At 40.8% G+C, this 27,832-nt stretch overlaps 3 protein-coding genes across 5 annotated transcripts; 1 reads left to right on the forward strand and 2 right to left on the reverse strand.

The window, feature by feature from the left end:
• Positions 1 to 63: 63 nt before the first annotated feature.
• LOC138592692 (MOB-like protein phocein) lies at positions 64 to 10,094 on the reverse strand. Of its 3 annotated transcripts, XM_069663543.1 has the most exons (9): positions 9,994 to 10,094; positions 7,442 to 7,597; positions 4,981 to 5,043; positions 3,382 to 3,482; positions 2,957 to 2,999; positions 2,458 to 2,544; positions 2,279 to 2,358; positions 1,901 to 2,012; positions 64 to 1,244 (listed from the first exon to the last, which is right to left on the reverse strand). In XM_069663543.1, the coding sequence occupies exons 1-9, from the start codon at positions 9,994 to 9,996 to the stop codon at positions 1,110 to 1,112; spliced, it is 780 nt and encodes a 259-aa protein (XP_069519644.1). In that variant the 5' UTR covers positions 9,997 to 10,094; the 3' UTR covers positions 64 to 1,109. The 3 variants fall into 3 exon arrangements, with proteins under 3 accessions (XP_069519644.1, XP_069519642.1, XP_069519643.1); XM_069663541.1 differs by lacking the exons at positions 7,442 to 7,597; positions 9,994 to 10,094 and adding an exon at positions 5,740 to 5,804; XM_069663542.1 differs by lacking the exons at positions 64 to 1,244; positions 1,901 to 2,012; positions 2,279 to 2,358; ... (2 more) ...; positions 3,382 to 3,482; positions 4,981 to 5,043 and adding exons at positions 6,945 to 7,160; positions 7,247 to 7,336.
• A 530-nt stretch (positions 10,095 to 10,624) lies between these two features.
• Positions 10,625 to 17,372, forward strand: hspd1 (heat shock 60 protein 1). Its single transcript, XM_069663309.1, has 11 exons — positions 10,625 to 10,710; positions 12,232 to 12,407; positions 12,636 to 12,971; positions 13,064 to 13,159; positions 14,005 to 14,098; positions 14,191 to 14,359; positions 14,468 to 14,567; positions 14,937 to 15,182; positions 15,267 to 15,441; positions 15,718 to 15,896; positions 16,200 to 17,372. Exons 2-11 carry the CDS (start codon positions 12,234 to 12,236, stop codon positions 16,359 to 16,361), a joined length of 1,731 nt encoding a protein of 576 aa, XP_069519410.1. The 5' UTR covers positions 10,625 to 10,710; positions 12,232 to 12,233; the 3' UTR covers positions 16,362 to 17,372.
• A 423-nt stretch (positions 17,373 to 17,795) lies between these two features.
• Positions 17,796 to 27,333, reverse strand: coq10b (coenzyme Q10B). Its single transcript, XM_069663674.1, has 5 exons — positions 27,191 to 27,333; positions 23,305 to 23,460; positions 21,377 to 21,569; positions 20,498 to 20,599; positions 17,796 to 20,261 (listed from the first exon to the last, which is right to left on the reverse strand). The coding sequence occupies exons 1-5, from the start codon at positions 27,286 to 27,288 to the stop codon at positions 20,094 to 20,096; spliced, it is 717 nt and encodes a 238-aa protein (XP_069519775.1). The 5' UTR covers positions 27,289 to 27,333; the 3' UTR covers positions 17,796 to 20,093.
• Positions 27,334 to 27,832: the final 499 nt, after the last annotated feature.

A 27,832-nucleotide genomic window follows, 5' to 3' on the forward strand; every position in this document is an offset into this window, starting at 1 on the left:
TTTTTGATGAAAAATTCACCAAACATTTGGATGGAAATAAATAAAAATGTCCACACATCCATCTGAATAATAGGTCTTTTTTATTAACAGACATCATGAAAATGTCAACAGTAACAAAATTTTTTAGTCCATTAAAAAAAAAAAGTGGGTTGGATTGACAAGACTCCTCCCACAAAATAACTTAATGAGGGGGAGGGTAAAGAGGGGAGGTTGTGCTCCGATAAATGTAGCTGATATTCCACCGTCCTCGTTTTTACTCATCGAATGTTTACAGCGTTACAAACCGGCTTACAGCAGCTCAATTTCTGCGCATAGACACGTTAATATTTTGTGAATGAGAAGGGGGAATATCAGGCACATTTCATACAGTATTAAAACGGGGGCATGTCACAAAGCAGGATCAGAGTTAGCCAACAAGCCTTCCTAAATACTCCGAGAAAGAATATCTGACTGCTAGTACACGTACGAAGCTAGAGGTTAAGTTTGTCTTTGTTCACTACCACACGAGCCACACACCTAAAACATTGTGTTTATAGCATTATTACGTCAGCAGGCTAATTAGGTGATCCATTTCATGAGACAACCCCCCCAAAAAACAGGCAACACAAGCGAATAGAGAACAGAAGCAGAGACAGGAAGTGAAGCACCATCAGAAAACATGATAGTGAATTAAAAGAGAGAGGGGAGGGGGGAGGAGTGGGGGTTATATACAGAGAGGGAGGGGGGAGGAGGGGGAGGCTGTCAGTGTGTGCCTTTGTCAACAATACAGGTCACCATGATTACATAAGTTTTTGCAAATCCAGCTGCTTAAAGAAGAATAAAAAGGAAAAAAGGGTTTTTTAGTGTGAGAGCAGGAAACGACTCCGGTGGATCTGATTGGACGAACAGAGAGGAAATAAAACCCGCAGACATGGCTGAACTCTGCTCCTCTTTACTTCCTTTGAGATAGACACAGGTGACGCAGGTGGAGGGACATGGAGGCTTAATACACTGTAGTGTGTGTATAATGTGTGTATGTGTGTATGTGTGTGTGTGTGTGTGTGTGTGTGTGTGTCCTCTGTGGTGTGTGTTTTTACATGTGTCGTCTCCCGTATGGCAGCAGCGGTCTCTCAGGCCTCGCTCTCCCCGGCTGACGAGGTGTTCTGCACCTCCTCCTCCAGGATGGGAACGATCAGGTTGTCCTTGGACATCAGGTTGTACTTCATGACGAAGCGCGTGAACCGATGACACAGGAACGTCTCGTTCTGTACACACAAAAAACACGTCACAACACTGAAACTCTGCAGACTCCAGTGTTAATTTTGGCAGCTATTACAGATTTAGTCTTCAGACTAAAGTTCTTATTAGTCCTCTCCAGTCTCCCTCAATCTAATTTTTACCTTTTTGCTTCAGGTAAAATTAACACTTAAAATTTCAGCAGATCATCCATACAGTAAAAGAACGATGAGGGCACAGAATAAATTACTTTTTTAAAGCCCATACTTTAATGTGTTCAATTGTACATTAAGATCCTATGTAATTTAAATACAGAAAGAAACAGACGCAAACACAGACACAGTTGCTTCCTATAAGCGACAACCTCTAAAATAACAACTTCCTGCAGCGTCTCTTGAGTATACTCAGTCTCTCCGACAGAGTAACATCTGCATATTTTAAGATCTTGTGTGGAACAGATTCCGATTATACTTTGGGGGGTAAAATATTCACCCCAATTAGACACAAAATAAAGCATTACAAGCTCTCTCTGTTTTACAGTTTGCTTTCCTGCCTAAAGTCTGCCTACAGAGGGCAGAAAAGTACCTACAATACACTCTGGTCGTTGCTATTAAGTTTGATTTTAAGAAAGTAATTGTACCTAAAAAACCTTCCAGCCAGAAATGGATGGATGAGTGACACGTACCTCATACTTGTCGAATATCTGGCGATGATGGAAGTAGGCATGAGAGAATATCCTATAGATGCGACGACAGACGGAGCCCAGTTTGGCCACTGATGACTCCTTGATGCTCACCCTGCAAAGACACATCAGACATTAGCTGTGTAAAATAACAGAAACGGAATTATTTGTTTTGCCTCACAGCACTTCATAGCACTACAAACACCCACTGCAGCCAAGATGGCAATAAAAGTATGAGTGTGTTTCAAGCTAAGTGATGTTTTTATGAAAGTATGCAGGGTTTGACCTCCTCTTAAGCTTTCTTGATTCTTTTCCAATGCCTGAATTGTCTCCTAACAAGTTTGCAGTGTGAACTTAATACATCTGTGAAACATGACTGACCTGCTGGGGAAGTATTTGTTGCTATTGAGAAGACAGGCAGCTCCGTCCAGCGTGTGCCTGGTGTAATCAATGGCAGGGCACTGAGGATGCAGAAGCAAAATTGTAAAAGGTAAGGAGGAGACAAATCATGCTGAGGGGTCTGGACATGTGAAAGCAGCCTTTAAGGGAGACCGACTGACCTCTTTGGGTGTCTTGTGGGCAGCACATAAAAAGATCCACTGCTCTGTGGCGGTCATCTGGGTGCAGGTGTCTGGATGGCACTCACTCTGACGGAGGGAAAAAAGAGCATCACTACAGCTGCCATTATTTTTCACATTAAGTCATAATTAACATATATACATTTCTTCTTTCTGAGTACAACAGCCTATTATTAACCTATACTACAAACTAGTTTCTGAATGGGAAAGTTTCTAATGCCCAAGAGCGAATAATCTGCAGGATATAATACGATGAAGCTCATTTTATCCTGCAGTAAATTGTGCTCCAGTTGCAGAACAGAGTAGTAAAGGGTATAAAATATGAATAAACGTTCCAGTATTATAAGAATTAACACCCTGAGGTTATTTTTTTGCCAGTCAAGTTTGGTTTACATTCAAGAACTGTCCGAATTCTCGATTGAATCATTGAAAATATTGAAAATATAAAAGAGTAAATACACCTGGTGATCTAGACACTTACCTGCAGTTTAACAGCTAGTCCGTTGAGCTCCAGACAGAACTGCCTACAAACAGAACAGAACAAAAGAACAGTTACATCAGCATGAGCAAGTAATCCTATTAGATTTCTGCTGCAGCAAACAGGAACGGGGCAAATATTATGTGCACTTTTTAAGTAAGATTTAAACACTATTGTCAGGCCGGTGATTTGAGGGCTGAGATTATCTATTGCATCCCACTCTTCCTCTTATAATCATCAACCCATCCCTTCCATTAACCCCAAAATGTCCTCAAATTCAACATATGGAGCCTGCAGCTGTCTCCAGCTCCAACGCTGCTTATTTCACCGTTAACATTGTTGTGTTCAAATGGAGAAAATCAATAAAGTAAAGATAAGACACTCAAGAACATATGTATGTATAGCTGTGGTTGTGTTTTTGAACTTACCTGAGGTGCTCGTACTTCCACACGCCCTCGTCCTGACCCTCCGGAGGCTCCAGGATTTTGTCGATGTTGGAACAATCTGATCTGATGTTCTGCTGAATGTACTGAAAGACAGCGATTAAACACTTTAATAGAAATCCTCAGCCATGACAGCCATGACAAAGGGATCTATATCTTCATATGGCAGTAATACGCTGGTTATCCAATAACTATTCCACTGTTAGTGCCGAATAAATAAGGATTGGGTACATTTACACGTGACATGAGGCCCACAGTTGAACCTCTCTTAAAGAGGTTATATTTTCCAAAGTTACAGTGTGATATTCCCTCTTTGGGCTTTGTTGCTGAGCTGCAGCAGAGCTGCAGCAGAGCGACAATAACACAAAGAGAAAATTATATAAGTTATTAATTTAATCCAACTGCTGAAGCCTCTGATATAATCCTCAGCATGCATTAGGAATGCATTTTTCCTGAGAATGAGGAGCATACATTGTAACAGTGTTAGGTAGGGATCTCTTTATGACAAGTATGGACAGGAGGAATGATTACAGCAGCATTCCTCCTGCTGTCTCAGTGTACATATGGGCAAAGAAATAATGTGTTGGGACACATCGGAATCCCTCAAGCAAGATCAAAATTTGAGGTAGCAACACGTCCTGGACTCCATATGAGTTTGTTTAAGATACTGTTGAGGTGGGGATACATATGGCCATAAAATAACAGGAAAAACACCCACAGTAAAACATTGCAATGGACAACGATATTGGTGACAGTGCAACAGGCACATCTTTTAAGCTGTGACATTGTACACACAGTAATGCAGGAAGTACAGCATGACAGGCAATTAACTTTACAAACTGAGTGACTGCGTCAAAATCTACTGTTTTCACAACACATATTATGACCATGAAAACTTGAGGCAAAGGTAAAGACACATACAGACTGATAAAGGATGGTAGAGGGCGCTTGGTGGATGACTATAAGCCATGGCATCATCAACCGGCTCAGCATGCTCAAGGTCATTCTCTTTTTAAAACAATTATAAGGCCCTTACTGTAAAGCAATGTCATCATGCTTTTACAATTAAGGCATTGTAAAAGAATTGGAACGGGTGGTCAGTTAAATGGAAATGATCACCATATATATTGATAAATAGATTCATCTATTCAGTTGTTTATCCAAGCAAAAACACAATTAATTTGCTCATTCCAGCTTCTTAAAAGCTAAGCATTTACTGTCTTTCTTTGTTGTTAAAATGTTATACCATCAGTTATTTACATTTCTGAACTCAAAATACGAATGCCTTTGCTAGCTTGGCCATCAGATTCAGATTACAACTGATTGTTTATACTCCGATAAAATACCACCCAGCCCTTGATATGATTAACTTTTGTTTAAGATTACATTTAGTGCTGGAAATATGTTATGTATCATCAAATTACTTGTTATAAAAGCAGCGATCCATCAATACGTTTAGTTTAATAAGCAAATACATCCGCTTAAATTATGTGCTTAAACATTGTAGCACTTCAGGCAGTGTAAAAATGACCAAATGGGTGGGCCACACACAGGCACACACACACACACACCATGACAACACACCTGTTGAACAGCCAGAGTGCTGTCCATCTCTTCGAATGATTCATCCGGCCAATTGTAGAAATCCTATACATGGAGGAAGGACAGATTTAGTCTACATTCCAAGTGGACAGAGCTAGCTTGGTTAGCGTAAACAAGGCTAACGTTAGACAGCTGTCATCTGACGTTAACTAGCAGCATTCTGTCAACTCTATCGATATAATTCATATGACAAATAATAAAATATAGAGTAAAAGAAACTAACGTTAGTTAGCACAGCTATGCGGTTAAAGTTTCATGGCAGAGGGGATACCTCATTTAAAGTTAGCAACCGTTCGTTTATATGAAATACTCACAGCTAGGTTCTAACTTGACGCTAGCTGTTTAGCTAAATCACGTCAGCTTGGGTGCGACTACGTCCTGCAAAGCAAACAGCTAACAAGCTTTACCGCTAGGAGATTAATTGTAAGTTTGAGGATCTTGTGCGAACGTCATTCACAAAATCAGCCATTATTAATCACGAAACAATGAGTCCACCGGGATGTATCCTCAGAAAAACTAAGAGTCATTGGAGATAACGTTACTCCAGGAAATAGACGGAGCGACAGCTAGCATTAGCTTCGCTGGCCATTTCCAGGTCAGGCCCTTCCTATATGTTGTCTGCGACCAAAGTTTTCGACAAAGACGTGAAATTAAACAGCAAGACTCAAATGAGACAGCATCAAAGAGTCTTAGGGGTTATTAGAAGTATTGTTCGTGTGTTCCCGCAGGTTAAAAACGCACCTTTGCCTTGGTTCCAGGCCGATTCCTCCTGAGAACTGCAGTACCCTCCGCCATGACCATCTCGACAGAATACCCGGATGTACGTCAACCGCTGGGTTGTAGCGGCGGATTCACCTGCATTCACGTGGTGTCGGAATAATCGGAAAATGTATTTCCGACTGGGAAATTTAACATGAAGGCTCTAACGAGTTGGAGAATATTTCATTACCTGATTTGCCGAGTTGTCAGAATTTACTTCATTTCTCAAAGGAATATGGTGAACCAAAGTAAACGTTAGTTTTATGGTCACACTTTTTAGATATTCGGATTGAAAATTTACTTTTTTCAAATGTCAAGAGTTAAATTGAATAGGCTGCAGCCGTTAGTTGCTGCCCACATAGAGTTACCTTGTTAGTCCTGAAAAATAAAATATCCGTCTTAAAGCTCCTCAACACACCGAAGTCGGAAGAACTACTTTTCAATCTGGGAACTCCGAGCATCCGAGGAGCACTTGAACGCAGCAAGACATTATTTCAGTTTAGGAGTGGTTAGGTGTTCCTTTCTTTGTTGGGGAAATTAACCTACTTCTTAGGCCAAATAAACTATTTTGAATACCATTGAATTAGCCGGAAATGTTTGGTCACAAAGCTTCAATAAGGCTGTTTTTCTGAGTTCAAGAAAACAGGCCTTCTAAAACACAAGCACATGATGATCCTATAGAATATGATGCAAGATAAAGCTACCAATCAGTTCAAGTTAAAATTTGTTCAACCGTAAAATGCAACCAATTTTCAGTGTGGTATTAATACTTTTATTAAGGAAATTATCTGAATACACCTTAAAACTGTACTAAACTACAAATGTAGTATTTTTCCTTTTCCATTTAAGCCAATTTATTCTTGATCTGTGGAGCAGTAGGGGGCAAATTATGCTGAATTACTCGAAGTACTCATACTGAGTATTGTATGCATCTTCTTGTACTCCACTTTACTTCAGAGGAGGAAATTATATATTCAACACCCTTAAATTATTTTATCAGCTAACAGTACTAAAACAACTAAGTATTTTCATTAAAAACCTTTTCAAAAAGTTTAAAGCTAAAGATGAAAGCAGTAGCTGGCAATCTTGCTTGAATTTCTAGATGTTGTTTGTTGCTCCACAAAAGACAGACTTCCTTTCCAAACTTCTTACATGGCTTCACTTAAAAAAACAGTTTGAGACAAAACTCCAACAGTTCACCTTTATTATTGTAACAAAATGTGATCAGAATTATTTACAATTGGAATAACATAGAACAAAAAAAAAAGAAAAAACAGACATGAATGAGGCGACTTAATTTCTTCTCTCCGGGGATGACAGGGACTTCTACAGCGACAAAAATAAATGAAGACTCATTCGACGTATTTACCGAGGATATCTGCATCACGGAACAGGAAGTAATCCTGGAGGAAAGAAAACAGGAAATTAACTGAGGAAGGCACAAAAACAAATGTTAACTGATTGAGTTGAAAAGACAAATTTACTGCACCTTATCCTCCAGACTGATTTTAGTTCCACCGTACTCAGGTAGGAGAACTTTCTCCCCAACCTTCACACTGACTGGCTGCACGTTCCCTTTCTGGAAATAAAACATCAGATGAAAAGTCAAACAAGGGTCTTTTAACTATAAAATCCTACATTCCTCATAGCCTCAGTGCAATACTAGTATCTGTAACATTTTTACCTGATTGACAGAGCCGGGTCCGATTGCCACCACTGTGGCCTGCAGCACTTTGCCTTGAGACTTCTCTGGCAGCATGATGCCGCCTTTCGTTACCGTCTCTGCGGTGAAGCGCTCCACCAGCACCCGGTCGAACAAGGGGAGGAACTTTCTAAAGGCCTGCAAGCAACCACAACGGATAATAAGAACCATAAAATTTTATACACCACTTAATAAAACCATGATACTTTCTGTAACATTTAGATAAACCTCATGGAAGCTGCTGTGTTGAGTCAGAGCTTGTGTTGAACAAACCCAGAGACCCTCGACCCCACTGACTTTAAAGTGGGTTTCGCAATTTGCAAACACACACATAATCTTTATATGATTTGATGCAGCGTAATAGCAAAGCCAACACAGCAGCAACTTTGCACAAGCTCAAAGTTCAGCTAAATGTTTTGAAAAGAAAAATCCTCTGGTTAAATAGAGGAATGATTAAACAGTTATTATGGCTGTCCGTAAGGAAAGGGGGAGGAAAAGAGGAGGGGTGAGGCTGCAGAGCTTAAGTAAGGACAGTGTCTGAACAATAAATGAACACAGGCGGCCTTTGAGAATGTCTTTTTTGCAAAGCTCAAAGTAACGAGAGTCAGGTTTTCTTTATTAAATCACATAATTCAGGCGATGTCTCAAGCAACAAGCTGCACTTGAATTTGGAAAGACTGCAGCTTAGCAAGATTTATAGCAGCAGCTGCTAACAGTCTGATAACAGCAGATGTATGAGTGACCTTGGCTGAAGGTTGTCTGAGAGTTAAAAAAGGTGGGGGTGGGGAGAAGGACAGGTCCGGGGTTTGTTGACTGATCAGATCCAGTAGAGGAAAAAAGGAGGTGGAGCAACATTTTCATAGTGACTGTTTAACCTGAGGCAGTGAAGGACAAGGACTCCTGACAAGGACTCCTGATAGAGGCATCTTGGTATTTCAGGGACTTGGTCACAGTTGCAAAATACAAACATGAGGCCAGGATAACAGCCTTGATCTGTGAGGAAACGTCCTCCAGGTTTTCAACTGTTTCAGATAACCGATGAGGCCTGTTTGTCCAGGTTTCCAGAGGGTTCTGTGTTGTACTTTATGAGGTGGTGGGGTACAAGTTGCATAAGATGCTGATGAATAACCTGTCAGTTGCATGATTTTTTGTTTTACTATTGTGTTTCTAATAACTTGTCCAACTCATTTATAATAATAAGCATGTAAATCAATAAATCCACTGCACCACAAACCACAGCCTTCAAAATGAAGATTAAGTTAAATCAGATTAGTAAAAGCTGGACTTTATACTGTTAATAAAAGGACTGGGTTTTTAAGCAGAATTGTTTGTTTAATCTTTAAGCAAGATATATAAAATAAACCAACAACTTTTGGGGATGATTTCATACACATAATATTTTAGTAATCTTTTCATACTGTATAACTAGGTAAGAACTACGATTAATAAGATAAGATGATGGTTATGATTGATAAGGTCACATTTTCTACTTTTCAGCTGCAATAACTGTTATAATAACTGCTGAGTGTTCCCCTATGTATATCAGTTGATCCCAAAATTTAGCACTTTATACTTTCAACAGAGGTACAGATTTAATTTTAGGTAAAGTAAACTATATCAACTAGCAACGTTATGGGCAATTTTTGTTATATATATATAATATCCTTGTCTTCGATTCATGCACTCTGTATTTCTAGCAGTACATTTTACTGTGTAAATTCCTCACAGCATCCGTTTTAAAATCAGGTTATTTAACACATTTAATGGTGCATTAACATTTACAGTCTGTCATAGCACAAATAAGTTGCCAAAGAAGATTATTCACGCTGCGTTTTAAAGGGATTTAGTCTCGATGAGACAAATGCTGCACGTTGGTCATCATGAGGTCACAGTCTACGTAGCGGAAGCCGGAAGTGATTTAAACGTGTATGTAATGTAGTATTTCACAGACCAAGGGCATGCAAAGTGCAATACGACAGATTAATCTAACAAACAGGTTACAACAACACAGCTTGAAATATCTTTTGTCCAAAGTAGTCTGAATAACAGTCAGACTTTTGGGATCACTTACAATTCATTCATACACACGTGACTCCTGCAGCTATAATGTCACGATCAGTTAACTATAAAATGAATTTCTCTGCACATCTCTAGGATCCCTGATGCCCGTTTGATGACGGCAAACAAACTCAGTCTCAACCAGAGAGCAGGAGTATGTGTTAATGTGTAAATTAACAGCGATTTTGTGCATATGCAAGATAAGCACATAACACATCCTCCGTTTTCTCCTCTGAGAGCATTTATAACATATAATGACACAAACACGCCTGTGTTTAACTAATACGGCTCCTCTCTCACGGCTTCTGAACTGATTGACCTTGTGAATCGACATTATAGGTAGCTAACATAAAATTAGCTAGCTGCTAACGTTTACTTAGCAGCGATATACAGCCTGTTAATTGTTCGCTGGCTGACCACAGCACTATACTCAGTTTTTGCAATAAGCACCCACTGTTTTGAACAAAGTGTCTTACCATGTCTTGATGAGTAAGAGGTCTGAGAGCCGATATGAAGCAGCACCCCGATTTCTTCTTGAGCGTGGATCTGACACACTGAGGGGGAATCCACGTGAGGAAATCTCTAGAACGATTCTGCGCATGCGTACTACTTGCCCCTTGCCTAACAAAAAATTCTAGTACACCTAACGGCTAACACAGAGAGTAAAACACACATTCCCACATATAAATGTGATTAAATCTGACTAAAACATGTAAAGGCGACATAAAAACTGAATTATTGAGCAATTTCTCTCTATTTCATACATTTTAAACTGAAGCAATATTGCACAATGTCAACTTTGACCTTTATTTTTTCCTCCAATGGCACACGGGAAAATTCTAGAATCGTCCGCCCGGGATCGAGCACTAACACGCGATATGTATATTTATGATAATAAAGTATGATTTATTTATGGAGCGTGAAACTAAATGTTTAAATTACCTATACATTTTTATTGTTTGTGAGTTTTTAAGCTAGAAACGTTAAAATAAGGCAGTTATTTAAACTTGTTTGCTGTTATACATGGTCCGGGGCGCACCGGTGAATTACCCGGATGTGATAGGCCATGTGCAGTCCCATCTCAGCAGCTCACTTGTCTTGCACCATACCGCTGTCCTCAAACGTCCAGGCGTTATATCATTCCGTCTTGCAGACGTGCACCTCGTAGCAGGCACAAGCTTTTTACCTCACAAGTAAGTGCTTACATTTTACAAAGTCTTTAAAGCTATAAAGATGATATTACAGGCTCTATGTTATTTAGACAAGCGCTGGCTTTTCATGGTAGATTTTGTGCTAGCAAAGACTTTTCAGGATAGCTAGCTTAAGTAACTCGTAGCTAACAGACTTCTCTCAATAACTGCAAGGACATACATGCTTAGATCTTTTTAGTAGTTGTTAGCTAGCTGTAGAACTAGCTACAAACTATTGATTTAATCTCAGACGGATATCAAATTTGATTAAGTCAGTAATGAATGCCGTGTCTCGTGCCTGTCTGATGAAATCTCTCTCGATTCAAGTCATTCTCTGCCACAGAGCTATGCACAACTTGAATGACAGCACAGGAAGAGTCTTATTAGTAAGAATTTGTCGTCAGTTTCAGAAGAATTGAGCCGTTATGGATCAGAGGGTTGATGACAGTGTGATGATTAGACGTTAGCTGAGCAGTGATGGTGGAGAGGCAGTTCCGCACATGCTTTTACAATATGACCTTGTGACGCACGACCCGAAGAGCACACGTGGGGTAACCAGGAACTGAATTGGAGATTAATAACCTAGTCACGATCAAGGCCACTGTGAATTAAAATCGGATTCTTCGTTATTAATATATGAAATATGATAAATAGTAGGAAAATGAATGGTGTTGGGATAGCTAGACACGATTTGGAAGCATACTTGGCAGTTTTTCCTGAGGGGTTTGGGATACAGCCACGGGGAATTTTACCTAATCATAACTAATAAGAATGTAACACTTTTTAAAGACATTTATCAATCAAAATGTCCTTTTCAATCCTCTTAAATGTTCGAAGTTGCTCCTTGTCTCTCTTAGATTAATATTAATTTAATAAGTCAGGGAGTTGAGCTGTTGGTTAGAGACAGAGAATCAATATGAAGATGGCACTTTTTTGTTTGGGAACCTGTAATACCCATTTCACTCTATTTTCTGACATCTAATTGATAAAATACAGTACATAAGTGAGAGCATTTCTGACAGACTATACGTTTTATGTAGTTGCAGCCTTAATGGGATTATATGTACTTAAGTGTTTTAATTATATTGTCTTATTTAAAACGTGCGGTAGAAGCATTTAAAACCTGCTTACGTATCGGTTTTTGTAATAATCTAGTGTGTTTTTGTGAAAGCACATCTATCCCCCGTCTCTCTCTGACATGTTCTCTTGGTTATACTTGAACCTCTCTGTTGAAGGTGACTTGCAGAGCTCTGACAATGTTTGACCATCCCCATAAGTGGATGTCCATTCATTCATTGGTAGCGTGTCATACCTCTAGTGGCCACAAGGGGCACAGTTAACCTTTTATAACAGATGGTCTGTCCTCCTGTGAACTGGGGAGGAGAATAATTAGGCATTCTTTGACTCCACTCATCACATGGTTTATTTTTAGTGCATTTAAGATCCCTGCAGCTCTTACAGAAAGCATTAAATTCATAATTTTGCTGATTATTAATTGAGATGTGCTTTCTTCTCTTCCCACAGAGATGTTCCGTTTACCAACAGTCATGAAGCAGGTGAGGCCAGTGTGCCGGGCGCTGGCTCCTCACCTGACACGAGCCTACGCTAAGGATGTGAAGTTTGGCGCTGATGCCCGAGCTCTCATGCTGCAAGGAGTTGACCTGCTGGCTGACGCTGTGGCCGTCACCATGGGCCCAAAGGTAATGTGAGGTGTAGTTACTTAGTTCCATTAACTCATTTGGTATAAACCCAAGATGTAATTTGGACCCTATTATCGCTGTTTAAAAGTCTGCTAGATCTTTCCATATCAAGTAAAAGAAGTCCAAACTTTATCATCTTTATAAACAAGAATTTTATCATTTCCCTTTCCGTTTATCCCCAAACCCTACAAGACCCCTTAATCTCAACACTTCCTGTCTCTCCTCCAGGGTCGCACCGTCATCATTGAGCAGAGCTGGGGCAGCCCGAAGGTCACAAAGGACGGCGTGACGGTGGCCAAGAGCATCGACCTGAAGGACAAGTACAAGAACATCGGTGCCAAGCTGGTGCAGGACGTCGCCAACAACACAAACGAGGAGGCCGGCGACGGCACCACCACCGCCACAGTGCTGGCCCGGGCCATTGCCAAGGAGGGCTTCGACACCATCAGCAAGGGCGCCAACCCCGTGGAGATCCGTCGCGGAGTCATGATGGCCGTGGAACATGTCATCAATGAGCTGAAAAAGCTTTCAAAGCCGGTCACCACACCTGAGGAGATCGCACAGGTAAACCCACGTTAGGAGTATATTCTTGAAGTTCATAAGAAGATGTTTATAACGTTAGAATAACAATGAAATCTTCGTTATTGTCTTTAAAGGTCGCTACAATCTCAGCTAACGGAGACGTGGAGATCGGGAACATCATTTCCAACGCCATGAAGAAAGTCGGCCGCAAGGGAGTCATCACTGTCAAGGTAAGAGTCCCATAGGACACCATATAATTTCTAAGTATTATATATATTTTATATGTGTCCTTACATATATTCCTTTATATAATTGTATATTTTTTGCAATTTATTCCTTCTGCATCGAGTTACAGTAATATGCTGCACACCGTGTGTTTCCTGTGCAACCAAACAAAGGCATATGTAGATGGATGAAAGGTGTGCATCGTATCAATATTATTGTTTTTAATAGTATAATTTCTTGCTGTTAACAAGTGAATTTCCTCTAATGGGAGCTCACAAAAGTTTATCTTTTCTACAGGTTTATTTAGATGTTTTATTTGTGCAGATATAAATGATGATAGACACCACACCATGTATTGCCTTAGCTTATTTGCAAGGCCTGTTAGAGATCCCAGACTCTTAACTAGCACTAATTACAAGCAAAGCATGTTAGCACTGTGTGTAACTCACCTGATGATTCGTCTAGTTTAGGATCAGATTACAAGAGGGAAAGTGAAGTGGAAAATATCAGCAGCTAAAGCGAGTTGTTGGCAGGAGGAAAGATTTATACCTTCATCACTGAGGTCAAACAGAAGCTATAAAGAAAACGCACCTTCCCTGTCTGGGTCTCCTTCATGTTATTTGTTGCAAATATGGGATGAAAATTAAGATGGATAAGATGTTTTACTTTTAAAGAATAAGACAATGATGTGAACTTACTGACTTCCTGAACAAACTTGTGTATCATCATAAGAGGCTTATGATAACCCAATAACTCCGGGGTATAAACCAGGGTGATTACTGTTAAAGAAGGATTAACTGGTCTGGGGTTTGTTTATGAGGAGAGAAGTAATGAACGCATGTTATTTTAGGATGGGAAGACTCTGCACGATGAGCTGGAGATCATTGAGGGCATGAAGTTCGACCGTGGCTACATCTCCCCTTACTTCATCAACACTGCCAAAGGTAAAGCTGCTCATACTGGCTAATATAATTTCCCCTGTACATCACTACACATTAAAGAAACCTCATGCTCAGTCTGTCCTCTCTGTTTGCAGGTCAGAAGGTTGAGTTCCAGGACGCCTACCTGCTGCTGAGCGAGAAGAAGATCTCCAGCGTGCAGAGCATCGTGCCGGCTCTGGAGATCGCCAACCAGCACCGCAAACCGCTGGTGATCGTGGCCGAGGATGTGGATGGAGAGGCGCTCAGCACGCTCGTGCTCAACAGGTATATCCTGTTTACTTCCTGATCCCCTAAAGATTAAACTGGGGACAAATAATAGTAAAGAAGAGTGTTGGATAAGAAGTAGTGAATATTGGACATCTTATTTTGCAGGCTGAAGGTCGGGCTTCAGGTTGTGGCTGTTAAAGCTCCAGGTTTCGGCGACAACAGAAAGAACCAGCTGAGGGATATGGCAGTCAGCACCGGGGGCACTGTAAGTCCACTTTTCAACCTCAAGTAACTTTCTGTGTGAGAACCTCTGATGTTAAAATCTGTCTTTAAAGAGACGCTTGAGAAAATACTCAACGCCATGATTACTGTTCTTCTATTTCTCAAAACTCAAGTGAATTTTTTTGACGCCTCAATAGCTCAGGAAGCGTTTAAACAAAGCTGGTCACTCCAGAGATTTCTATTTATGAAAGCCGTCTGTGGATCAGTCGCTGTAAAGAGGGTGTTAAACTACAGCTGTTTGCCACCGAAGAGGGAGAAGATGAATAAACTTAGCAAGCTGCTTTTTTTCAATTAATATCAGTAAATGTAACAAAGGACATGCACTCATGTTTTTATCTTTTCCTTTCTGCAGGTGTTTGGAGAGGAGGCTCTGGGTCTGGCTCTCGAGGACATCCAGGCTCACGACTTTGGTAAAATCGGCGAGGTGCAGATCACCAAAGACGACACCCTGCTGCTGAAGGGAGGAGGAAACCCCGCTGACGTGGAGAAACGGGCTGCAGAGATCGTTGAGCAGCTGGAGAGCACGACGAGCGACTACGAGAAGGAGAAGCTCAACGAGAGGCTCGCCAAGCTGTCTGACGGAGTCGCTGTGCTCAAGGTACGACGCAGACACAAACACAGACACTACTTTATGTTGCTCACTGTAAATCTGCAAGGCTGTGATGAATAATTTCTATTCCAGATCGGAGGAACGAGCGACGTGGAGGTGAATGAGAAGAAGGACAGAGTTACAGATGCCCTGAACGCCACACGAGCAGCGGTGGAGGAGGGAATCGTACCGGGAGGAGGCTGCGCTCTGCTGCGCTGCATCCCGTCACTGGATGACGTCAAAACTGCAAACTCTGACCAGAAGATTGGTGAGGACTAAACTCTGCACGTTGATGTGTAAACACTGATATGTTGGTTGTTCTGGTGGCCGTCTGTTACCTTCTTATAAGACTTTGGGGTTTGGTTTTCCAGTGTTAATAAAATTCAATAAAAGGGCGCAGACTGAAATTGATTTATGAGTAACATGTACTGTAAATTATGTAGGTTGGCTAATTACATTTCACCAGCCCTTTATGCATGTGCATAAAGTGAAAACCGTCACCTTCATGGATCTGATTTCCCGTCTTCCTCGTTCCAATCATCAGGTGTGGACATCATCAGGCGGGCGCTCAGGATCCCCTCAATGACCATCGCTAAGAACGCCGGTGTGGAGGGCTCTCTGGTGGTGGAGAAGATCCTGCAGGGATCAGCTGAGCTTGGCTACGACGCCATGCAGGGAGAGTACGTCAACATGGTGGAGAAGGGCATCATCGACCCCACCAAGGTACAGAAATCACTCTCTGTGGATCTTTAGATTAACATCAGGCTGGAGGATACTTGTTGCACAGATTGTAAAGCTCTCTGAAGTGACATAACTAATTATTGACAATTAACTCTCTTCTCCCCACGCTCCTGTCTCTCTCCAGCTTTCCTCTCAATAATGGCAAAAAGATAATCTGTTAAAAAAAATAGTTGCTTGATAATTCTATAATAAAATAAAAATGAATTGCAGCTCTTTTATATGCTAACTTGACTTGACAGAAATCAGAACACAAGTGCTTTAACCTCTGACCTCCTCCCTCCACAGGTGGTCAGGACGGCCCTCCTGGACGCCGCAGGAGTCGCCTCCCTGCTCTCCACCGCCGAGGCTGTCGTCACGGAGATCCCCAAGGAGGAGAAGGAGATGCCCGGAGGCGGCGGCATGGGAGGAATGGGAGGAATGGGCGGTATGGGAGGCATGGGCTTCTAAAGCGCTCCTCCTGACTCGCTGTACAGACTTATAGGCAGAGTGGTGCTGGAGGAGGAGGAGGGTGGTGGCTGCTGAGGGACAAAAAACCTCCAAGAACCTGCACCCGCCTCCACCAAACTTTGCCCACACTGACTGAAGGTGATGGAGCTGCAAATGGTCGTCCCCCCCGCCCCCCTACTTCCTGTTTGTTTCTGGAGGAATGAACTCTGACCCATCAGCCATCTGCACACAAAAGAAGAAACTAACGTAGTAAACACATAAAGATGCTCTGTATTACAGCAGGGTGTGACGACAAAAGATAGCCAGGATTGTGTCTCTGTTCTTTATTTCTGTCTTCTGTTAATTCTTGTTTTTTTATATATATATATGTATCTGATGTTTTCTTTCTCCCGGCTAAAATAATGTGACATAAAATCTGTCTTTTGATTTAATTAAAGCAGTTTTCTTACAGAACTTTGAGCAAGTTTTTCTGTGACTTTGTCCCGTTTGTTCCCTTGTTCACAATTGGATGAAGAGTGCCTAAAAACTCAGTTTTAACACCACCAGGGCCTGTTTAAAAAAAGTAAGATTTTATTTTTGTTTACTGAGATTAAAAGGCTTTATTAAGTCTTTGGGACACATTTTGAAACATGCAGATCATTTTTTATTCAGCGTTGTACGCCCCTCATAGCTGAATATTAATTTCCAAACGTAACAGCTGATTGTTTGAGACACCGGGGAGGGGAAAGGCTCAAATTGGACCATTCAAGGTCTCAGCTACTTCGTCGAAATTTGAAAACTTGTGGTGTTTACGTGGTGTTTAATTCATCTTCATTTCCCTTGTACATTAACCGAGAGAAAATACACTATTACTGATGTAAAACAGAGAAACGGTGTTTCTGTTCCAGGTCATAATTCTTCTGCACGGTGGCGAACAGCTGTGTGTTCATCATCAGCTTGTGTTTTGTAAGATGTAGACGCTGATTTGTGCTGATTTCTTTTCTTTTTATTTAATAAATTCAATTGTTCAGATGTCTTGTTCAGTCAGTCATTTGTGTACGCCGAGATGGATTTAAGTCCTGCGTTTTCTCCCTAAAACTTTATCAACTTAAAGCTTTAACAAAGCAGGTCAAAGGTCACAGGGCAGTTGTACTTAAACCTTGTGCTTTGTTTTAATTAGATGAAAATGTATCTCTCCTGTTTGACACAGTGCTGCTGGTGTAATGTCCAATACGCAGACTTAAACACATTCAAACTAAACTTTGCCCTTTGGCTGCAGTGACATTTTAAAACCTCATGACCGACCGTCCGTCCGTCTATTCTTACCGCTCACATGATGTCACTATTTCTGTCCACTCGACCGGGGCCTCGAACCATCGCTGAGCTGAGAAATGATTCACCCAAAAACAACAAAAAACACTTTTTAGAAAAAATACTTTATAAATCATGCATCTTTCTGAAGTCTTTCAACACAAACATCATTTACACGTCGAGTCCTGTCCCGTCAAACACACAAACACATTTCTCTTTACAAGCAGTGTACACGTCTTTGTGTGATCTTTAAACCAATATTTACACTTTAACTAAGTAATAAATATGTTAAATGAGTATAATGCTGTAAAATAAAAGATAAATATGCTGCCGGTTGGCCTGAAGGCACTGTGTGAGGGGGGGGGGGGGGGGTTAAAGGGAGTTATGACTGACAGGACAGGTGGAGGTGTGACCTGGTCTCTGTCTGGACACAAAGTTTGGACCTTTAAATGACACGGGGTTTTTAAATGCTTGTATAGCTGCATTTATAAAAATAACACCTACAGTATATTGCTGATATTGCACACTTATTGCTGTATAATTTAGTAACTCTTTATATCCAGCCTTGCTCCCTTTAAAATGCTGAGAGCTGAGCGTTTGTAACATTAAAAAGGAAAGACATAACAGCGTCCTCCTGCAGACAAATAAAGTTAAATGAAACATGAACAACCTTTGAGAGCTTTCCTGATACGTAACAGTACGTTTAGTACATCTAACTGCAGTCGTTTCTGTAACTGGAACACACGATTCTGCCTCTGCCTTTAATTTGTATAATATATTCTTATAATGTACAGAATGTGGAAGTCTGCAGAGGTCACATTTTATTATTTGAAATGAGAGATTTGTGTATTTGCCAACCTGCATCATGTTTCTATTGTTTCGTTTGTAGAGTTTTGTTAACACATTTTTATAGTTTCTTTAACAGCTCTAATTATTAGTCGTTATTTACTCGATGATGTTAGAGCCCATCCGCGCAGCACAACGACACAACATCCTGTAGCTTCATCTCATCCTCTTTACACACCTGCTAAAATCCTCCTAAAAAATCTCCCTTCCTCCTGCAGCTTCAGACGGCCTCCTTTGTTTCCCATCACAGGTGTTTGTCAATATATACAATAAAAATCTGCTTTTATTCATCTTGAAATCTTTGACACAGAGCTGCGGTGACTGAAAAACTAAGTGGAAAGAGATTCAACTCCTGGAGAACACAACAGAAGGAGTAACCTCCGTCTTTGTAACGAGGGACGACGTTCACAAGATGATAACCCCACCAAGTGTTTTACACGGACAATGAAGATGAATATTCCATTAACATTACTTCAACATGCAGCCGTGCAACAGCGATTAACCCCCGCCTTGCAAGCTGCAAGCAAGTCTTATTGGTTTGTTTGCATCTGTACGGGTAGAGACTGTGTTAAAACTGCTGTAAAACCTTGATTAGCGCTGCTTATCACAGCTTCCTTTAACACAAAATGCTGGATTTGGAACAAGAAACACCTGAACTGTTCACATGACCCACATCAGTCTGATTTTGTCATATTAGGGATAAAAGTAGAAAATCTGTAAGCATGTAAACCTATGTCCTGTCAATTGTAAAAGTGCTTTGCAAAAATATTCCCAACCGATATATCGGGCCTGTCACTTATGCATATGTTTTCCAATAAGCACTGATATAAAAAAGGTTATTTTCTTTGCAGAAAATATAACGTCTTATTTCACAGTCCTCTCTGCGCAGTAAGGAGTCTATCGTTCTTACCAAATATCGATATTTTCATTTGCAAATATTTGGAGCTTTAAACAGATTTCCCTGCGATTTTGACTCACCGCGTCACCGCGTCACCGCGTCACGACCCCTCGTGGTGGCGCTTGTGCCATCAGTAAGGGTAACGTGACTGGAAACTAATTGGCCGAAGAAGTTAATCAGATATCGTTTATCGTTATACGATTGTCTTGCAATACGTCAGTTATCACAGAATCGCTGTATCGTGATACGAGCGTTGTCCATGTATCGTATCGTGAGTTACCCTGTGATTCCCACCCCTAATGTTCAATATTCTTTAATCAAGTTATTTGTTTAAGAAAGCCGACTTCTGAGCACCTCTGCAGAGTCCAATTGGAACAGCACAATTTAAGTAATCTAAAAATCGGTATCTGTCTTGATGTGATAATGAAAAGTTTGTTGCTAGCAGTGTTAGCAAAATGGTGGTTAGAGCAGTGCGCGATTTTTATGTTCTGTTAATGGTAACGAAGAAAAAGTCTGCATGTGTTCTCAGGAGTTACTGAGCAGGTGGATCCACATTAAAAAACATGAGATAGGAAACTGTCGGGAATGAACTAGCTGTGAGAAAAGGCACTGCAGTTTTCAGTCTGAACGCAGGAAGTCTCTGTTTCTTTCTCTCTAGCGTCGGGCTTTGTGTGTCTGTGTTGGTGCAGCAGGGGGCGCTACGTGTGGTGAACCTCGTGGAACATGAGCTCGCGAGGAATGGCCGTCTCCGCTCCGTAGATCTTGGAGGCGCGGCGCTCGAACGCCGACACCATCTGCTTCACCACCTCGTCGAAGAAGACGTGAGCGAGCTGTGAGTGCAGGAGGGAGCGGAACTCGAAGGAGATCTGAGGGAGGAGGAGGGAGGATAAAGTTAGAAGGAGAATGTGAAGCTGTGTATATATACACACCATACGTCTGCAGTGTATGTGTGAGCTGAAACTGATCCAATGTGAAATACAACACTTGCAGCTGCAGTCATGCCAAGCTCAGACACGTGGGAGAATCGACACGTGTTCACAGACACAGAGCCGAAGATAAAGCTCCGTCTTTCCCTCTTTTTTTGTAACGTTTAAATACTTACAGCAAAATCCACAGTGCAGGTTCGAGGGTAACCCGGGAGGCCAGGACTGAAGCGCCAAACTGTCTCCAGGTGGTTGAACAGTTTAGCTTCGGAGCAGGACGCCTGAACACAAACAAGCATATTCATTGTAATTAATTTGCTGCAAAAAGCAAGAAAATTGAGCTGACTTCATTAGCACTTATAACCTTTTAAAACTCTGGTGGCTCAGTCAATAGAAAGTGTTTCCTGACCTTTGGGGAAATGTGCAGCAAAATTGTATTTAAATGTGATGGACTTGTGTAGAGTCTTTGGTTTAACATTCAGCAGAGTGTAAACATCTTAAAGCTTGAATAAAGGCTTGAAACAAGCTGATGCAGGGTGGATACAACACTGTGTCTGCAAAAAGACAAGTTTAACACCTGTAAGGATACTTCAATAATAAAACCACTAAAGCTTCATCTCGGGCCGCTTTGCTTTTAAGAGAAACTATTCCCTCTTCATGTCTTTGACCGTCACAGTGCAGCACTAATGACCTGACACGTAATTTGCAGCTTATACGACATATAACTCTGGAAAACTTGTTATTTTGTCTGCTTATTTCTGAGAGCAGGAGGTGAAGCTCTGCAGAGTGAAAGTTCATGTTGTCCTTGTTGTTTTGTTCATTTTTTGTGGATTAAACTTGCCCACAGAATAAGCAGAAAACAACAACACAAGGCAGAATGATAAGCTAACGACACAACTCATCAGGCTGAAACGAGAGATTTAAGACAAGTTGGTGCAGCTGAGAGAGTTTGCCGAATCCGACCTTTGCACAAGCCAACTTCACACAAATAACACAAAAATGTGCCTTCAAAACGCCCATTGCATTTAAAACATTTGTGCTGAGTGGCAGTACCCTACCTTGACCAGGTGGGGGCGTACTGAAGTGATAAGGGAGGTGTAGTTCTCCACCACAGGAGGGAAGCCCACAGTCAGTTTGGCCTTGCAGAATCCAGCTCTCTTAAACACCACATCAGACTTCTTGCACCAGGGCACGAAGAGGCGGTAGTTTTCCACTCCGGCCACCACCTCATAGATCTCCTGCATGGAATACCTGAGGAGGCAAGCAGAGGGGGGAAAAAGAGCCATGAGCTCCCAGTGTGCACGTTAGGAAGAGAAAGGAGGTCAGCATCAACTGTGACATAACACAAAACACTAAACACAACTGGCACGGTACAGAGCTGATGACCCAGTAAGGAAGAACTGGGTCAGAAGGGAGAGGAGGAAAAGGAAGGAGTCGAAAGAGGAAGAAAGAAGGCGAGAGAGGAGGAGAATAAGCAAATATAAAGAAAATAAAAGGCAGATGAGACAGTTTCCCACACTATTGTTATATAACTTCATCGCTCCAGCTGAGGGAAACTAGCTGCTGCTGCCTGGGTCTATTTATACAAGCGGATTTAGTGATTATGACCTTTCTGTGGAACAGAGGGGACATTTGGTGCGTCATACAGACTCAGAAAGACCTTCAGATAGGGCACCAGCATTCACAATTATTCATTCATTAATGTACGATCAGTGTTTTTGAGATTTATGAAATTTTGCACCATTAGTGCATTTGTATAATTAATTTAGAAGGACGTTTGGAGCTAAATTTAAACCTAATAATAAATGTTCCTGAGATGATCCTACTAAACGAGTTGGGAAGTTGTTTTTTTCCCGACTTTGATGTGAAACAAAGAATGTTTTGCATTTAAGAGGGTTTTAAAAATGCATTAATAGCAGTATTTGTGATTTTTTTTTCCCCTAGACGTGTTGCTGCACGGTTTAAAAATATGCTTTATACCTGAAGCTGTCTACTTCGATTTCCCTCAGGGATTTTATGTACTTTCACGAAAGCTGGAAAGAGAATCTATGGGGGTTTCTTCCTTTAAATAGTATTTTAAAATCTGATTTGCCACTTTTGTGTTGTCTTGACCAGGTCTATCTTGAGAATGTGACCCCTTTATCTTAAGCACCTTTCACAAATGCCCTGCACTCCTGAATATTCCCGTCATTGTCCGGGTGGGCTGCATGTGTGAACACGAACCGCCAACATTTTTCACCCAACTTTTTTCCGACTTTTTGCCAGCCTCCTGGTAAAATGTCCGCAAGAAGTCAGGGTGAGCCGATGTGTGAACGCAGCACGTAATACTCATTAGCAAGGAGCGAGTGGGCGGGGTGATGAGGTTTATATCACGTGACCGGTGTGAAACCAGGAGAGCGACACAGAACAGGATGATTAAAAACGTCCGAGGTTTAAGAAGAAGGATCATTTACAAGACGACAGCAGCAAAGATGTCTGCAAATTCAGGAGCTTCTGGCTGTGACGGCCGACGCTGAGATTGTTTACCAGTTGTTTACCAGTTGTTTACCAGTTGCAGGGACTGCAGTGTATTTGTATTTTTGCAGTGTATCGAGGGCATAACCTGTCTAAATAAAGGTTAAATAAATAAATAATTAAAATAAAAATGCTAATAATGAACATTTCTTTCTGATCTAGGTCTGATCAAGAGTAATTGATAATTTATCAATTGTTTCAGTATGTTTTCCTGCGTGAATGGCACAGGTTTCCAACCTCCTTTTCTCTGTATTATATCAGAATAAATCCAATATATTTGTGGGTTTTGGATTGACCAATGAGGCACTTTGAGTCTTCAACATGTATTTTTGAAAACCTTTAAGAACCTTTATCACTTTTTCTTCCCTTTTTTTCAAACCAAACTGATTGATTTAATTTATAAAACATTAATCCAATGAATTACTGCTTGAATGAATCTTTAATTAGTTGAGTAATAACTTCATAGACTCACCCAATGATGCGTCTCTCCGAGTACTCCCTCTTCTTGGAGAGGGAGTCGGCGAGGTTGAAGAAGCTGCGTGTGGGCAGCGTGACGCCTCGGCCCGGCATGGCTGCACCAATCAGCGGAGGTAAACGCGTCATCAGGATCCCACATGACGACAGGTATCTGATCACAAAACAAACAATACAGACACCAACTGGGTCAGACAGCCACAGTGACGGAATGAATCAATATATCGAACCCTCAGAAACCATGAATACCTGTATTTACACAGTTTCTAACTCCAGATCTTTATCCTCAAAAAGTGGGACAGAAACTTTATTTTGATTAATTTCTTAAGATGTAAATCAACATCAAGCTCTGTGCTGATTACTTTTAATACATATAAACTAACAAGCTGCAACATTAGCCTTATTTCTGAGTAACAGGAGACTCTACATGGAAACCTTATTGCAACACCTGCCAAACATTTGTCATCAAATTAAATGGGATACACGTACAGGCTCCAGTACGCTGAAAGATGGAACAAGGTCAAGGGCACAAAATGTTCTACCAGCCTTGGATGCCTATTAATACTGTGCAGCGTCTCCACATAGTTAGAGCTGCAAAGAGGAGTCGATTCATTTTTAATCATGAAATTAAACTGAGACTATTTTAAAAATGGGTTGCAGTAAATATTTTAGAAATAAGTCAAACTTAAGTTTGATTCAAGCTTCTTAAATGTGATGAGACTGAAGTTTCTTATTTTCTTTATAGGCCAGACGACTAATTGATTAATCAGACGAATAAATGACACAATAATCTCCAAGAAAATAAACATTGGTTGCAGTGGTGCGTGTACTGTAAGGCTTGCTCAGCCCTGTTTTGTAAGTCAGTGCGTACATTGCTTTATGTCTGTCTGGGCCTTGGAGGGAGGAGTCGCAGAATTAGGTCAGGAAATAGGTTAAGTAACTCTTTAACGAACTGTCTGATATATTAAATATTAAAGTCCTGGAAAGATAGACAGAGTAAATATTTAAGCCCACAGAGCCGGTGTGTGATTCGCTGTTAACATTAAGTCTGCAACAGGTGGGCTGACTTCAATGACAGAGAGCATAATGTCCAGGTGAAGCCTTAGAGTCTCATTTTGTCCGTTTAAAGTATGTTTGAAACCTGATTGTGATTCCTAAACTGCTGTCGGGTCCTTACATAGTCTAAGGTCTTCATAGATAACACTGGTCTATTGAAGTGGCTGTATTATCGTCTCACTTAGAAGATAAGATATTTACAGAACGTCTCCCCCAGCTGAGTTAGTCCCCACAGTGTGCTGTTGGTTATCAATCGTCTGGATAATCTAAAGAGGTTAAGTTACAACAATTTTGACAATTGATTATTATTTATCAGAAAATGACAAAAATCTTCTTTTTCCTGGTTTGTGTAAAGCAAATATTTGGATTTGTTTCGGCTGTTACAAGTTGGGGTTCGACTAATTAGACAAAGAGGTCACTTTGGCCTCTGGTAAATGTGTTTTTAAATCTTTGATTTGTTTTTACTTATTTTCACACACAGAAGACTGCATGAAATCCAGTTAACAAGAAAACAGGAGATGTTTCCGGAAGGAGGTCATGACTCCATAGGTGCAAACAACAGAACTCTTTCCAGCTTAGGGAGAAAAAAAAAAACTTATGTAACATAATTTAGGAAAATTCTTCAAAAATAATGACAAGAAAATTACAAGATTACAATCAAATAAAATCCATTCATCAAAGTAATCATCAGTTGTAGCTCTATTTTGTTTTAAAACTGTGCTGCTTCAGTGATCAGGAGTCACCGTGACCTGATCCTTCCCGACACCATGAATGAAACGGACTCTTTAATCCTCAATGGAAAAAACTGGCTTGTAACCTCTAGACGCCATAGACATAAAGTCACTGCGTCTGTCCACTGCAGTTGAATATGTCACACTGTTTGATTTGTACACTGTGCCCGGCTGTCACCCACAACACCTGTGGCATCCTGTTCCACGATGTCCCTGGCATCGGATGGTTTGGAAGCACAACAAAGGTCTCAGGGCAGATTTAACTAGCCGTTATGTAACCTCTTAATGTGCTGGGACAATTATATCCATGTCCCTTAAACCCATGAAAGCTATTCCATGCTTCTCATGACGTGATTAAAGCTCCTGGTCTGTTACAGGTCACTTTAATGAGAGTCCGCTCACTACTACGTGAAATGTGATACAGCTGACACATGGCCCTGACCTGAAACTGCCAAGTCCGTGCAGATATGGAGGGTCGTGACTGAGTTATTGGACGTCAGAGCCAAGACGGAGGACAGCATGCACGTTTAACCAACAAGTATGCAGATACAGGACAAACTCAGCGTATAATCAGATGCACAAATAGGTAGTTTGCACACTGAATGCTGCAAGCTCTCACAAGTTTAAAGTTGCAATGTTTGAACCATGAAGGTGAGGAAACCGTTGGTCAAAACAAAGCCAAATTAAATTTTTAGGGAGCTTGCTATTTTCAGCGTTTGCAGGAATACATTATATTTGCCACCTTCCAAAACATTGTGCCACACTAACTTGGATTACAATTGTTCTCCGTTGGGAGATAAATGGCAGTGGTCTTATCTTAGCTAACACCTGTCAGCTACTTTTCCTCTGTAGGATTTTAAACCCCAGATAAAAATGGATGTCAAGAGATAATGCAAAACACCATACCATTGCAGCAGCTGTTATAGGTTACAAACACCCTGACATAAAGCTATATCCATAACATAATACTCCTGGATACATTGAATGGTTCAGCTGCTGTGGTGGAAATTATCTACTACTACAAACTCCACACAATTGTCCCTGTAGGTAAATTTAAAACAATGATTACAAGCTATTTCGCTATGGAATGCAATTGTTATTAACTTTACTCTGCTTATTTGTTTTCTTGTAACATGTTGTGATTATTTTAACTCATCTGTATGTATGTTTTCCTTTTAATTCTATTCTGTATATCATTGGAAATGAGGGCATGCACATGATGATTCCTCTGGATTAAAATAAAGGTTAATTGAATAAGTTTTAGGAAGTAGTACATTTTTAACACTTGTACTTTACTGTTCTGCAGTATTTTAATGTTCTGCTACTTTCACTTTCACTTAAAAAGACTTAACAGGAAAATGTGGTACTTTTTACTTATCTACAGTACATATACAATCATATTATAAGTTCAATAAATATTATGTATTGGTCAGAGATTACACTACCTAATGGTCTGTAAAGTGGTTAAATAGCTCAGGATTGATCATGTCAAGGTGTAGGACAATTACATGATAATAAATCAGTATTTTTACTTGTCTAGACTTTTGAATATAGGACTAAAATGTGCAACTGAGCATTTTATATTGTGGTAAATCTACGTTGACATGTAGTAAATAGGCGTCAACCAATGACCTATTGACATAATGTGATGTGTGTAGAGAACACTAGTCAAATGTCAGGCTTGACGTGAGAACAGGTCCAGCTGACTAGTAATGATGTTGGAGGAATTAATAGGTTTCGAAAAATGCAATTTTTATGACAACAATGTGCAGGGCATACGATAACGTTTGTTAGCTAGCTAGCTTATAATGTCTATTTCAAAGTGTCACCTGTCTCTGAGACATACCTTACCTGACGAGCTAGCATCTTTAATTGCATCAATATTTTATTACAAGGCAATGTCAATCGCGTGTTAGCTAAGGTGGTAGATATTCTAGCTTAAACTACAATATGTTTACCACTTAACAAAATCAATTCTACTTAAGTATCTTTGGTACCAAACTAAGCTACCGTAGCTGGCTGTTTGTTATTCTCTGAGGTGTGTCTTTTCCTTCACTTTCCAAGTTCAGTCGTGAAATAAACGATGAAATACTTTACCTTACGTTTCTCCTCGTCGGTAGTTCCTTGTTGGCTGTTGAAGGTATCTGTTTAATGCACTCAACTACTTTTCTCAGGCTCCGACCACCTCTCGCCATCGTCCCTTCTTTGACGGATTTCTTCACTCGCAAACGCCAAATTGACAGGCGTCACTGCCCTCTGATTTGTCCCGCCCCTAGCGTGACGCATTACACAAAGCTCGACTTATCATTGGAGGACTCATCGTCGCTGAGAGTTTTTATTGGCCAGTTCTGTAGTTTGTTAACTGACGTTTACTGACGTTTGTGTCTCGAGCATGCATGAACGCGCACAAGCAGGAATGTCACGAGATGTGTTGGCTCGTGTTGCTCTGTCAGCCTGAGTGCATTGAGGATCAGTGAGCTTTCAGGTTATTCACACAATCCCTGTGGGGTCGTTAGCATCAAATTCTACATGCTCACCATCTATATATTTTGGGTCGATTATTTTAGGGCTAAAATCATGTTATCATAATTCTGCTTAGGGTGGTTTGAAGGGTTAATTTCAAAGTGGAGTGACAGTTTGCCTGAGACCAGCTTGATACTATTAACAACACACTATACTGTATACTTAATTATACAGATATATATGCTCGGTGTTGGGAATTTGTGGTGCATCACTTTG

This window comes from Semicossyphus pulcher, unplaced genomic scaffold (assembly GCF_022749685.1).
Source record: "Semicossyphus pulcher isolate SPU_LCO1_2020_fin unplaced genomic scaffold, fSemPul1.0.p SCAF_15, whole genome shotgun sequence".
NCBI lineage: Eukaryota > Metazoa > Chordata > Actinopteri > Labriformes > Labridae > Semicossyphus > Semicossyphus pulcher.